The sequence below is a fragment of the Meleagris gallopavo genome, chromosome 7, assembly GCF_000146605.3.
Source record: "Meleagris gallopavo isolate NT-WF06-2002-E0010 breed Aviagen turkey brand Nicholas breeding stock chromosome 7, Turkey_5.1, whole genome shotgun sequence".
NCBI classification, from domain to species: domain Eukaryota; kingdom Metazoa; phylum Chordata; class Aves; order Galliformes; family Phasianidae; genus Meleagris; species Meleagris gallopavo.
The window spans coordinates 20,505,368-20,516,287 of record NC_015017.2 but is presented as its reverse complement, the minus strand read 5'-3'; the positions used below and the strand labels follow the sequence as shown (position 1 = coordinate 20,516,287).

Below are 10,920 nucleotides of genomic sequence, written 5' to 3'. Positions count from 1 at the left end.
TTCGCACGAATGTGCGTAAGAACTTCTTCACGGTGAGGGTGACGGAGCACTGGAACAGGCTGCCCAGGGAGGTTGTGGAGTCTCCTTCTCTGGAGATATTCAAGTCTCGCCTGGACGCCTACCTGTGCGACCTGGTGTAGGGAACCTGCTTTGGCAGGGGGGTTGGTCTCGATGATCTCTAGAGGTCCCTTCCAACCCCTACAATTCTGTGATTCTGTGATTCTGTTCCAGCTTCTTCGATCCTGAAGAGAGAGAAGCGGAAGAGAACAAAAAATGTCCATTTTAACTGTGTCACTGTGTATTACTTTACGAGAAGGCAAGGCTTCACCAGTGTTCCCAGCCAAGGGGGAAGCACACTGGGAATGTCCACTCGCCACAACAGTGTACGCCAGTACACGCTTGGAGAGTTTGCAATGGAGCAGGAGAGGCTTCACCGGGAGATGCTGCGAGAGCACCTGAGAGAAGAAAAACTGAATTCTCTAAAATTAAAGGTAAACGCATTAACTTTGAGCCTTGCCTGATGTATTCTTATGAGCAGAGTCAGAGTTGTATGGGCCCAGTGTGCATCTTTTAAACAAAACTGCTTTCAACTCTAATTTCAGTGAAAGCAATCGCATTCTTCTTTATTTTTCTGGAGATACATATTTTTTGATATTATGAAGCACTGATGTAGCTCTTGCTAACGTGTACCTTAAAGTGCTTTACAGGGATGTGGTTGTTTACTTGTTTTTTTACAGAGAAGATGATAAAGGCAGAGACACTGGAACTTAGTCTGAAATTAGACTCTGAAACTGCCTCTGAGCCCTGGCAGAGTGCCGTATTTAGACAAAAGGTATGATAACATCTTAAATAGAGAAAGCAAAACACCTTATTTCCTTTGCCAGTTTGACTATATTTGGTAAGAAAAAGTAGGGAACAGCAATACAGAAAATGTTTTTAGTGTACCAATTTATGCAATCATTCGTCTTTAGTTGTCTGTTAAGGAATAAAAATCAGACAAATTAACTTGCTTTATCAGTTCAGCTTGATGGTAGATCTGAAGCTGTCCTTTTAATTTAGCAGAGTAGAGGAAGGAAACTGTATTTGAGAAGAGACAGAGATTCCATTTTTTGAAGCGTCCCTTCTGTGTCTTTCAATTTGCTAGCAAAATCTCAGGTTTTGTTATTTTGTTTAGTGAATGAAAAACTTCTGGTATGGTGGCATATATTACCTGTATTTTGGGTTTGTTTTCAGATGAATTCTGTAATTAAAAGTAAACAAAGTTGAACTGTGGCTGAACTGGGCTCCACAGCTCCTATTTCTTGTGCTTTGTCAGATACTACTATGTAGGAGCAAAGCAAAATAGCATCCACAAATCTCTTTGCCTTTTTCCACTAGAACGAATGGTGTTTGTAACCTGTCTGTCTGAATACCTGAAGCAGTGCATATGACCCTTACTGCTACAATTATTTTTTATTCAGTCTCCTATTTTTTTTATTTGAATAGAAAAACAGATTCTTATATAATTGATAACAATTGAATGTTTTTATGAACAAAGCCCCACAAACGTAAAACCAGGCAGGACAGAGGCAAATAAAAGACAGACATTTTGACAGGCTGGAAACAAAAGACTGGAGTTAATGATTTATTGTTATTTAGAGATTGTACTTCTAAACATCACAGGATCTTCAGAGCATCAAGTGGGAAGTGAGCTGTGACTCTGAGTAGATCCCTTCGCTGCTGACTTCCAGGAAGAACTGTTTTGCTGTTCACTTGATTTCTAAATGAATGCAGAAAGGAAAGGCTATAGATTTCTAAGGGGATAAGTCAGTGGTTGGGTATAAAGTACTGCGCATCTGCACAGAAAAATGAAGAAAATAGGAAACTGAAGGAAGGTAAAGTTTGTTTTGATTGATCAGATTGATTGAAGGACTGATTAGAATGATTGTGCAAACAGAAAGTAGAAAGTAGTATTTTCTGTGGTTTGTTCTATTCTTAAATTTCAGCTTCCCTGATTAATTTTTCCCATTGGATTAAAATATGCAAAGTAGAACACATTATCTCTTGTACAACTTATTTAAAGAAAGAAAAAAGAAATACGAGTATTTTGGAATTGTCTTCATAACAGGTGCTGTTCGTTATTTTTACTTGCTAAAAGTGAGGAGCCAAATAAGAAATCTCTGTTGATTAAAAGCAGATGATAAAGACTTTGTAGTCATCTTGAAGTCACTGTAGTCATTTAAAGCAGCATTTTGGTGTAAGCACTGCTGACAGTGGCATAAACACTGTTAGCAGCAGAGTGTGAAAGTTTTAATGGCAATCTGAGCATAAAAGCCATCTTGTCGAGATGAAAGGTACAAGGTAGGCTTTACTTAAATGCACTGTCATTTGCAGAAACGGTATGAGTAAATACAACAGGTTAGCTGCAGTACTCCTTATTGCTTATTTATAAAGTCTCTTCAGATTAAGATATTTTAAAATGATTTGCATGACCCCGAGTGATGTTAAAGCCCCTGAGTCTGCAGACCAATGGATAAATCAGCGCAGATTGTACTTATTTTGGAAACAAGACAAATGCAAATGGAAAAGGATGTGGGTTTGTCTTTTGTAAATAATGTTCTAGCTCTTTTTCCATCTGTCGGATGTTAGGGAATGTGCCTGAGAAGTACCACTGAGGAATGGTGAAATGTTAGGTAGCTGCTATGAAAAATCTGCTATTTTGCAATTTTCTATAAGCTGGGAAATCTTATGAAACCTAAATGTGATGATGGTGCATGTTTTCACATGCATATATGCTTAACAATTTCAAAAAGAGGAAACTCGCAGTACACTAACTGCATTAGGTATATATGTGACTTAACTGAATTCATGCAAGCTGATCATGAAATTATCAATAATTGGTAAATTTTAGTATTAAGGCAGAATATTCAGTTTTCCAGTTCTGTCTAGGAGCTTGCAGAAATCTTTAACTTACTCGATTCATGTCGCTGGACAATACAAATGGAGGCCAGTAGTGGTATGATATGAAATTATAATAGTTCAATTTTTCTATAGTGAACTGTAGGAGAAACTAAAAATCTATTTTCCGTGGTGGTTTCTTTTGTGTGAAAGTGTAAGAGAGAACTTCCAGTTTGGACAAGCAAAGGTATCCAACCCAAATTTGCCACCTTTTACAAAATTGAAGGGATTTTCATGCAAACTCTTCATGTGTTCATCAGCTATAGCCTGTTGTTATGAATTGACCTTTAGCTTTATGAGGAGAATGTGACCCATCTGCATATCGAGTTTAATTCGGATGTGTTATGACAACAAGAAAACATAATGCTGTCCTGAGGTTTTGAATTGAGAAAAATATTTGATGGTTCTTAATAATCTTCCACCTGTAGTTAACCAATTAATTGTTTGAGAAATGTTCAAAGCTTTCAGTTTCATTAATTCATTTGCTCTTTGCATCACAAAATGGAGAAAAAAAATCAGAGAATACAAGGGAATCATCCAGCAAGGGAGTAAAAAGGAGCTGAGGTGCTTTGAAATTACAATTTGCTGTCTAATCTCACTTGATGGCTGCACGTGTGACTTTGCAGTCTGCAGGACGCCTACACCACCTGGCTAGAATTCACTCCTTAATGCTCGATCACTACTTAGTAAGTTCTACTACTTAGCTAGTAAGCTCTGCAGAAAGAGGAGAAATGTGCAACAGGTTGGGCATGGTTCTGTAGGTGCCTTTTGTAAGCTGAGCGGTTAAAGTATTTACCTCTTCAGTAAGAGCTGATGATCATGACAAAAATGATTACCAAAGCAGGAATTAGAATTCTTCCCTAGTTTCAAATTTAAATTATGACAAACTATTAAATAACAGTGATCTGCTTAAGGACTTGTTTGAACTGTGTATATTTAAAACTGGAGAAATTAGAAGTAAGTCCTTTTTCTATTAAATGGAAAAAGAAGACCAAAGCAACATAGTAGAGGCTATTTAGTAGTATCTAGGTAACAGAAAATGAAGAACAAAAATGATTAAGGCTACCATCTGGATGTTCAGCCTGAGTTGCATGTACTGAGGGAAATTCCCCCTCACTGCCTTCAGACAGCTGATTGAAGATGCTCTGAACTTTTCTATGCATTTACTTGCCTCTCACTGTAAAGAATACAGAAAAAGACTCTACTAATATGTTGAAGTGCCTCATATAGGGTACCTGGTCACTGTAAAACAAAGTGATTAATAGGAAGTAGAGTGAGCAAACAACATAAAGGTAGTTTGAGAGGTCAGTTTGAACATGCGTGCATTTCAGATGAAGTAAGAGATGAATGTATATGCATGTAAAACTAGGGATAACAGACACAGTAAATAACATTAACGATGAACTAAAATGAAAGCACTAAGCTCTGAAGGCTGCACTTACAGAAAAAGAGTAAGAATATACTGCAAAGAAACAATAATGCCTGTAAAGGTAGAACACTCCTGCATTAAATAAATACGGCGCTGAATTGCTAAGAAGGGATGATTGATTACTGATCTAGGGAGAGATTCTCCTTGTGTAACATGTACATGTTACGTACACTGTATAAGCATTGCAGTCAGAATACTGAGGCTCCTCCCATCTGAGGGAGATTAGTATCACTTTTAACCTGACAGGATAGGTTGGAAATAATGCGCATTTTCTTCTGTGATTGTCTTAATACAGTTATTGTAAACACAAAACTGCAATTACAAAAGAAGTAGGCCATCTGTAGAAGTTCACCATGAAGTAATTCAGTTATGCTATAAAATGACAGAATCCAAAAGATTTTGTAACATAAATGGGAAATGAAAAATGCTAACGCAGTTGAGAACATAATAAAAGCAGCAAGAGTGGTAAAGGTAAGATTCAGGACTGCATTGTTAGACATAAGATGCATATATAGCTAGATGATGTAATTGTTTTGTTTCCTTACGTACGGCTTTCCACATTCATACTTAATTTATAACATATATCTATAAATATATATACACATGACAACTCTTTGTAACTGTTGTTTAAGCACTTTGTTAATTGTTCTATTTAACAGATGACAAAGAATGGTACAGTGGAATCTGAAGAGGCTAATACGTTGACACTGGATGACATTTCCGATGATGATATTGATCTGGACAACACTGAAGTGGATGAGTATTTCTTTCTACAACCCCTGCCAACAAAAAAGCGAAGGGCACTGCTGCGAGCTTCTGGAGTGAAGAAGATTGATGTGGAAGAAAAACATGAGCTGCGGGCCATCCGGCTGTCCAGAGAGGATTGTGGCTGTGACTGCCGTGTGTTTTGTGATCCAGAAACTTGCACTTGCAGTCTTGCAGGCATAAAGTGTCAGGTAAATGGCTACATTATTGTCATTATTTAAATAGCAAGGGAAGGGGCTATAGGGGTGTGTTTGCATGCACTTTTTTGTTAAGGTGGTAAGTACTGTAAGATTATTAAGTGAGTGAATTATTAAACAGTAACACTTGTGGATCTTAAACTAGTTTAAGGCTCAGATTTAAGAGTATGTAATGTGCAATACAGTTTTTCTCCTTAAACATCTTTATTTTACGATCAGTTTAGGCATATACACTGTTCAGTATTTTTGGTTTTGTTCATACATATTTTCCTCCTCATGTTCCCCTTTGGCCTTTATCTAAACATGCAAATGGAAACAGAAGAATCAGTAGCCTGCAGATTTCACAAGGGTATGTAGCTTTTGTTTTAGAGACAATTCACATACTGTCCAAATGTGAATTATAGTCCAAACTCGATGAGAAGTAATAAGTCAAACTGCGGTACTGTCCCTTCTTTAACATGCATGATACTTAACATGCAAGCATGAAAAACTGCATGCAGGCAACAAAATATAGCAGGTAGTTTTTCTCTCCGCAGATTTAATGGTATCGCATATTGTACATGTAGCTGTAAATGTCCCAAAATAGGAATTCCCTAAATGGTGGTTTCTGCTAATTACCACGAGTAGCTGTTACGGAGCTGAGTTGGTTTCTTTCTAAATGCATTTTTTACACCATTTCTTAAATCCCAGCTAAATTTTCTCTGCTATTCTAAATAATACATTCCTTTTGCTGCTCTTGTTTTCACCATCTTCCCATTTTGGGAAGATGTACTAGATTGATTGTTTCATATGGCTCTTCTGCATCACATTTGATGTTTAGGTATAGAGTAGATAAAAATTATAGACTTTAAGCTGTCTAACAGAACTACTTGACTTGTGGATTCAGTCACACTTTAATATACTTAAAATGGACACTATGAGACATAAGGATATTTGACATGGCTTATTCTTAAAAGTACTTCTCAATTGAAACCCACTTCATTTCTATTTTTAGGCTTTCTAGGTTCTGTGATATGACCAGGTTTATGCTAAGTATTGTTAATCTGTATTCTCTTTTTCAAAAGGTGGATCGTATGTCTTTTCCATGCGGTTGCACTAAAGAAGGGTGTAGCAATACAGCAGGTAGAATTGAATTTAATCCTATCCGTGTACGGACTCACTTTTTGCACACAATAATGAAACTTGAATTGGAGAAAAATAGAGAACAGCAAATTCCATCACTAAATGGCTGCCACAGCGAGATAAGTGCACATACTAGTTCTATGAGTCCGGGACCCCATCCAGTTGAATACTCCATTGCAGAAAATTTTGAGATTGAAACTGAACCTCAGGCTGCAGTTATGCATTCTCAGTCAGCCGAGGACTTGGACTGCCCTGGGGAAGAGGAGGAAGAGGAAGATGGGAGTAGCTTTTGTAGTGGAGTTACTGATTCTAGCACTCAGAGTTTAGCCCCTAGTGAATCAGATGATGATGAAGAAGAAGAGGAAGATGAGGAAGATGATGAGGAAGAAAAAGCAGATGACTTTGTAGAAAGTATGGGCTCCCATGCTGACATGGTACCTCTTCCTTCTGTCCTTTGCTACTCTGATGGAACTGCTGTGCATGAAAACCACTCTAAAAATGCCTCATACTATACTAACTCTTCAAATCTATATTACCAAATAGAGAACCATGTTGCTGGCACTGCTAACCAGATTGGTGAGACTTACTCAGAAAGGGATGCTGTCAAGAATGGCAGTCTTTCTCTGGTGCCTTACAGCATGACTTCAGAACAGTTTGTTGACTACACTCGGCAATCAGAGGAAACTTTTAGCAGCCCTCATTACCCTTCTGCAAACCCCTCAGTGATTGTTTGCTGCTCATCTTCTGAAGGTGATAGCAGTGCTCCATGCAACAGTTTATACATGGAGCATAGGCCAAGTCACTCTCAAGTGGAATTTCACTCATTCTTGAAAGGTCCTTCTCAAGATGGATTTGTTTCAGCTTTGAATGGTGAGAGTCGAGTACAAGAGCACCCTGCTGAGAATTCGCTAGTCCTCTCAGAAAAGAGTAGACTGCACGAAGAGTGCATCAAATCACCAGTGGTAGAAACAGTACCTGTTTAATATTAAAATTATTCTAAGACTGACTTCCTGTAATAAAATGCACTCAAATTGGATTTTCTAGAATCTTAACTTTTTTTTTTTAAGAGGTAGACAACACTTGGGCTATAGTCAATGTTCCAGACACACTGTCAAGCTACGTTGCCAGAGGCACTGCACAGAATCAGTTCATGTAAAGATTAAAAAAAAACAAACCATCGTCAGACTGTCTTTTGATAGAAATAAAACACGTAAGTAAAAAATCACACCTAACATATTTCAAAGTAGCCTACCTGTCAAATATGTGAAACATACCAAGCTATCTGAATCAAAGCTTCAAATTTTTGATTGTCGGGCCTGTGCAAGATTGTTAAAAATGATAGTTTAAACATGATTATTTCAAAGTCCTGATTTTCAACGTACCTGAAAGAACATAACTTTAATGTAAAAGTAACTACTGTACAAAAAAGGTTTTAATTGTTCTGTACCATATGTATTTTATTTATGGTAGTTTAGTATTCATGTTTTGATACAAAATGAAGAGCATGTTCATTTGAACAGAAGATCCATAGTTAGTAAGAAAGAGCATGACCAATTTTCATCTGGAATACCGTGTATTTTTTAAATACCATTTCTGATAAATGAGTACTATTTTCTCTTTCTTTTTACTGTTCTTGACCAACAGAAGAGTCAGGGGAGCATGTACATCTTATAGAAAGGTGAAAGGTAGACAATCCTCCATCAAAATTAGTGGTATTTCTAGAACTAGCACCCCTTCCCAAAGAAAAATGATCTTGTATATATAATGGCAAAGCAGTAACTTAAGCTAGCACAGCACCTTTTAGCCAGCAAACATTCAGATACTTACTTATGCACTTTAGTGCCATTTTGCAGTGACGTTTCAACTGCAGAAACTGTGAACAATTTTGGAGAAATGCCATAGCTCCAGCCTCTGAGGTATATGTAAGATCTTAAAGTCCATTGCAGCAAAACTTGGATGTTTTCCTAAGCCAGTATATGAGTAAGTCATACTTAACAAATACTTAACAAAACCAAAAGAAAACCCTACAGCAACAAAAAACAACTAACAAGCATAAGTCTTGTTGATCAGTTTAAATGAAGCATGGAAAGTTATGTGGAAGGGTCTAGATTTTCCTAACTTTTTAGCAGTTTTTATGAAATACAAACGTTTTTGTGGACTGTAGACTGTCACTTGAATTACTTGATCTAAATAAGGATCAGTATAGTCAATGACAGAACATAGCTACAGAGATTTTTACATCGCTCAAGTCTGCAAGCAGAATAGCACATACACCATATGGATATCCATTACTTTGTACTCCTTTATTCTAAAAATAAATGGAAATTAAAATGCCTGCTTTACTTTATGAGCAGACATTGCTTTCTTCAAGAAAAGGAAATATACAAGAGCCTGCTTTTCTGTACACTGGTAATTCACTACAGACTTTGATTTCAGAAGCTATTTTGATTTTGTTCTAATAATGAAATATTATCATACATCAAGTATAGCTGCAGTGAAGACCTGTTTTGTTTGCCAAAATAAGGATCAGCATCTTATTTTCATCTGTCAAATCTTGATGGTTAGCTGTATGCATGTAAACAGAGTATAAACTTTAGCTCTGTGACAGTGACTCCTCTGGTTAGAAGCTCTTTACAACATCACATAAAGTGCTTCAGTAGAATAATTTACAGATTTAAAACATGCTTTTTAAAAAATAAATTATTTTAGTGAGATCTGGGCATCTCATTTACTGAAATCAGCATTTTCTGATTTTCTATGCTAAATTAGTAAAATATTTTTACTCCATGTAGTCACTGAAAAGGTTTTTTTTTATTTATTTGTTTCCACAAGTCCTACGCATTGTTTTGTCTTTCACAAATTGCATCAGAAAGTCCTAGTTCTCCTGGGACTGGATATTCCATATTTACAGCATACTCCATGTTCTGGGAAAGTGCAGTCATGTTGATTAACTTCCTTAGCAGTTCCTTAGGCCCTGCTGCTCTTAGTCACTCTAATCTGTCTCTGTACTGGCTGAGTAGCCAGGTAAATGCGTGTGTTCTCCACTTCCAAATAGCAGAAAACCTTAGTTCATAAAAGGTTCTGCATGAAAAAATAAGAGTAGTGTTTCTCTGTCCAAATATTCTACAGCAAATGTTACAAGTCTCCATATGCAGGGATCTTGCATGAACAGCAGGCTTAAATTAGGCAGTCTCACAACACCAGCATCAAAAGCACAAATCCCTTCCTGAGCTGGGAGAACAATTGTGAATCAGTAGCATCATTTTAAGTTCAGAGTGTGTTGGCTACTGGAGCATCATGCACACTTTACCAGGGTATTACTCAGGGGAAAGTTAAATTAAAGATTTTTGTTTCATTATTCATCCCTTACTGAGCAATAAGAGATTATTTTCTTGGCCCCTACCCTTCCAAATGAAAAATACCTTTAATAACATTAGCAAGCACAGTAAGCGATTAACTTTATAAAAGTTCGCTTTAAAAGACTGAGACAATAGTTACTTTGTATTTCTCTTGGCACTGGTGTCAGAGCCCAGGCCTCCTCTGTAAATTGCTGAGTATTTAGATGTATATACCATACACTTTGATGCATGTGCTGTGGGGGCACAGGGTGAATACAGCTAAATTCTCAATAGTGTACAGCACAGGGTAACAAGGAGTTTAAAGACAGCATGCAGGCAGTAGTGAGTATGCTAAGGAACGTTTGCTATGGTATTTACCCTTGCTTAAAAGTAGCTACTTCCACTGCCCTGCCCAGAACAGATACTCCAGTTTATAACTCCTGAGTTAGCTGTAGAAATCAGAGTCAAGATTCCTACTCCTTGATCAGACTTTTTCATATTTTGCTTAGAAGACCAAAGAAATCTTCACAGAAGCAAAAATAAACTTAAATCATGAGCTGAAGAATGTTTCAGTCTTATATTCTGGGCTAGCGTATATGTACGATGCATCGCATTTTCCAGTTAGTTAATACTGGTAAGCAGTCTTATCATTTGGGGCAAACCTATTTATTTCTATGTGCTAAAAGTATTATATTATTAAATGATAAATGGCAGTATTTGCTTCTGTATAGACATGGCTTATCATTTTTGGAAATGTTTACTTTACTGATAGCTGTATCAGCTTTTTCTCCTAACACATTTTGCTACTGATAAGCACTCGTAAGAAGCCAGATAATAAAATGGCAGATAATTTATGATTGTGTTAGGTAGCTCAGAAAAACACATAATAACAAAAGCAATTCCCCCTCCGTTCAAATTGGCTTTTCACACAGAAAATTAATAGAACAACACATAAAACTGAATGCTTTTTTGCTCTTAATGTGAACTTTGCCCCTCTTGGAAAAAAAGCATCGTTCAAGTTTATAAAGCTTTAACAGATGTTAAAGATAAAGTTGGCACTTTTCTGGCAAAAGTGGAGTATCTTTTTTTCCTAAGAGCTTTAATTTAAATCATACCCATTGAAACATCCTTA

At 36.9% G+C, this 10,920-nt stretch overlaps 2 protein-coding genes across 2 annotated transcripts in view; one reads left to right on the top strand and one right to left on the bottom strand.

Moving 5' to 3' along the window:
* The window catches only part of LOC100546506 (sodium channel protein type 2 subunit alpha), a 276,701-nt gene that overhangs the window by 66,121 nt on the left and 199,660 nt on the right, over window positions 1–10,920 (bottom strand). The gene's annotated exons all lie outside the window — the stretch shown is intronic.
* On the top strand, window positions 10–7,738 carry CSRNP3 (cysteine and serine rich nuclear protein 3). The gene is made up of 4 exons (XM_010713775.3): window positions 10–13; window positions 232–491; window positions 5,026–5,322; window positions 6,393–7,738. Exons 1-4 carry the CDS (start codon window positions 10–12, stop codon window positions 7,431–7,433), a joined length of 1,602 nt encoding a protein of 533 aa, XP_010712077.2. The 3' UTR covers window positions 7,434–7,738.

Coding starts and splice junctions, on each gene's coding strand:
- CSRNP3 (XM_010713775.3), top strand. Junction 492..5,025: donor TGAATTCTCTAAAATTAAAG/GTAAACGCATTA, acceptor TCTATTTAACAG/ATGACAAAGAATGGTACAGT. Junction 5,323..6,392: donor TTGCAGGCATAAAGTGTCAG/GTAAATGGCTAC, acceptor CTTTTTCAAAAG/GTGGATCGTATGTCTTTTCC.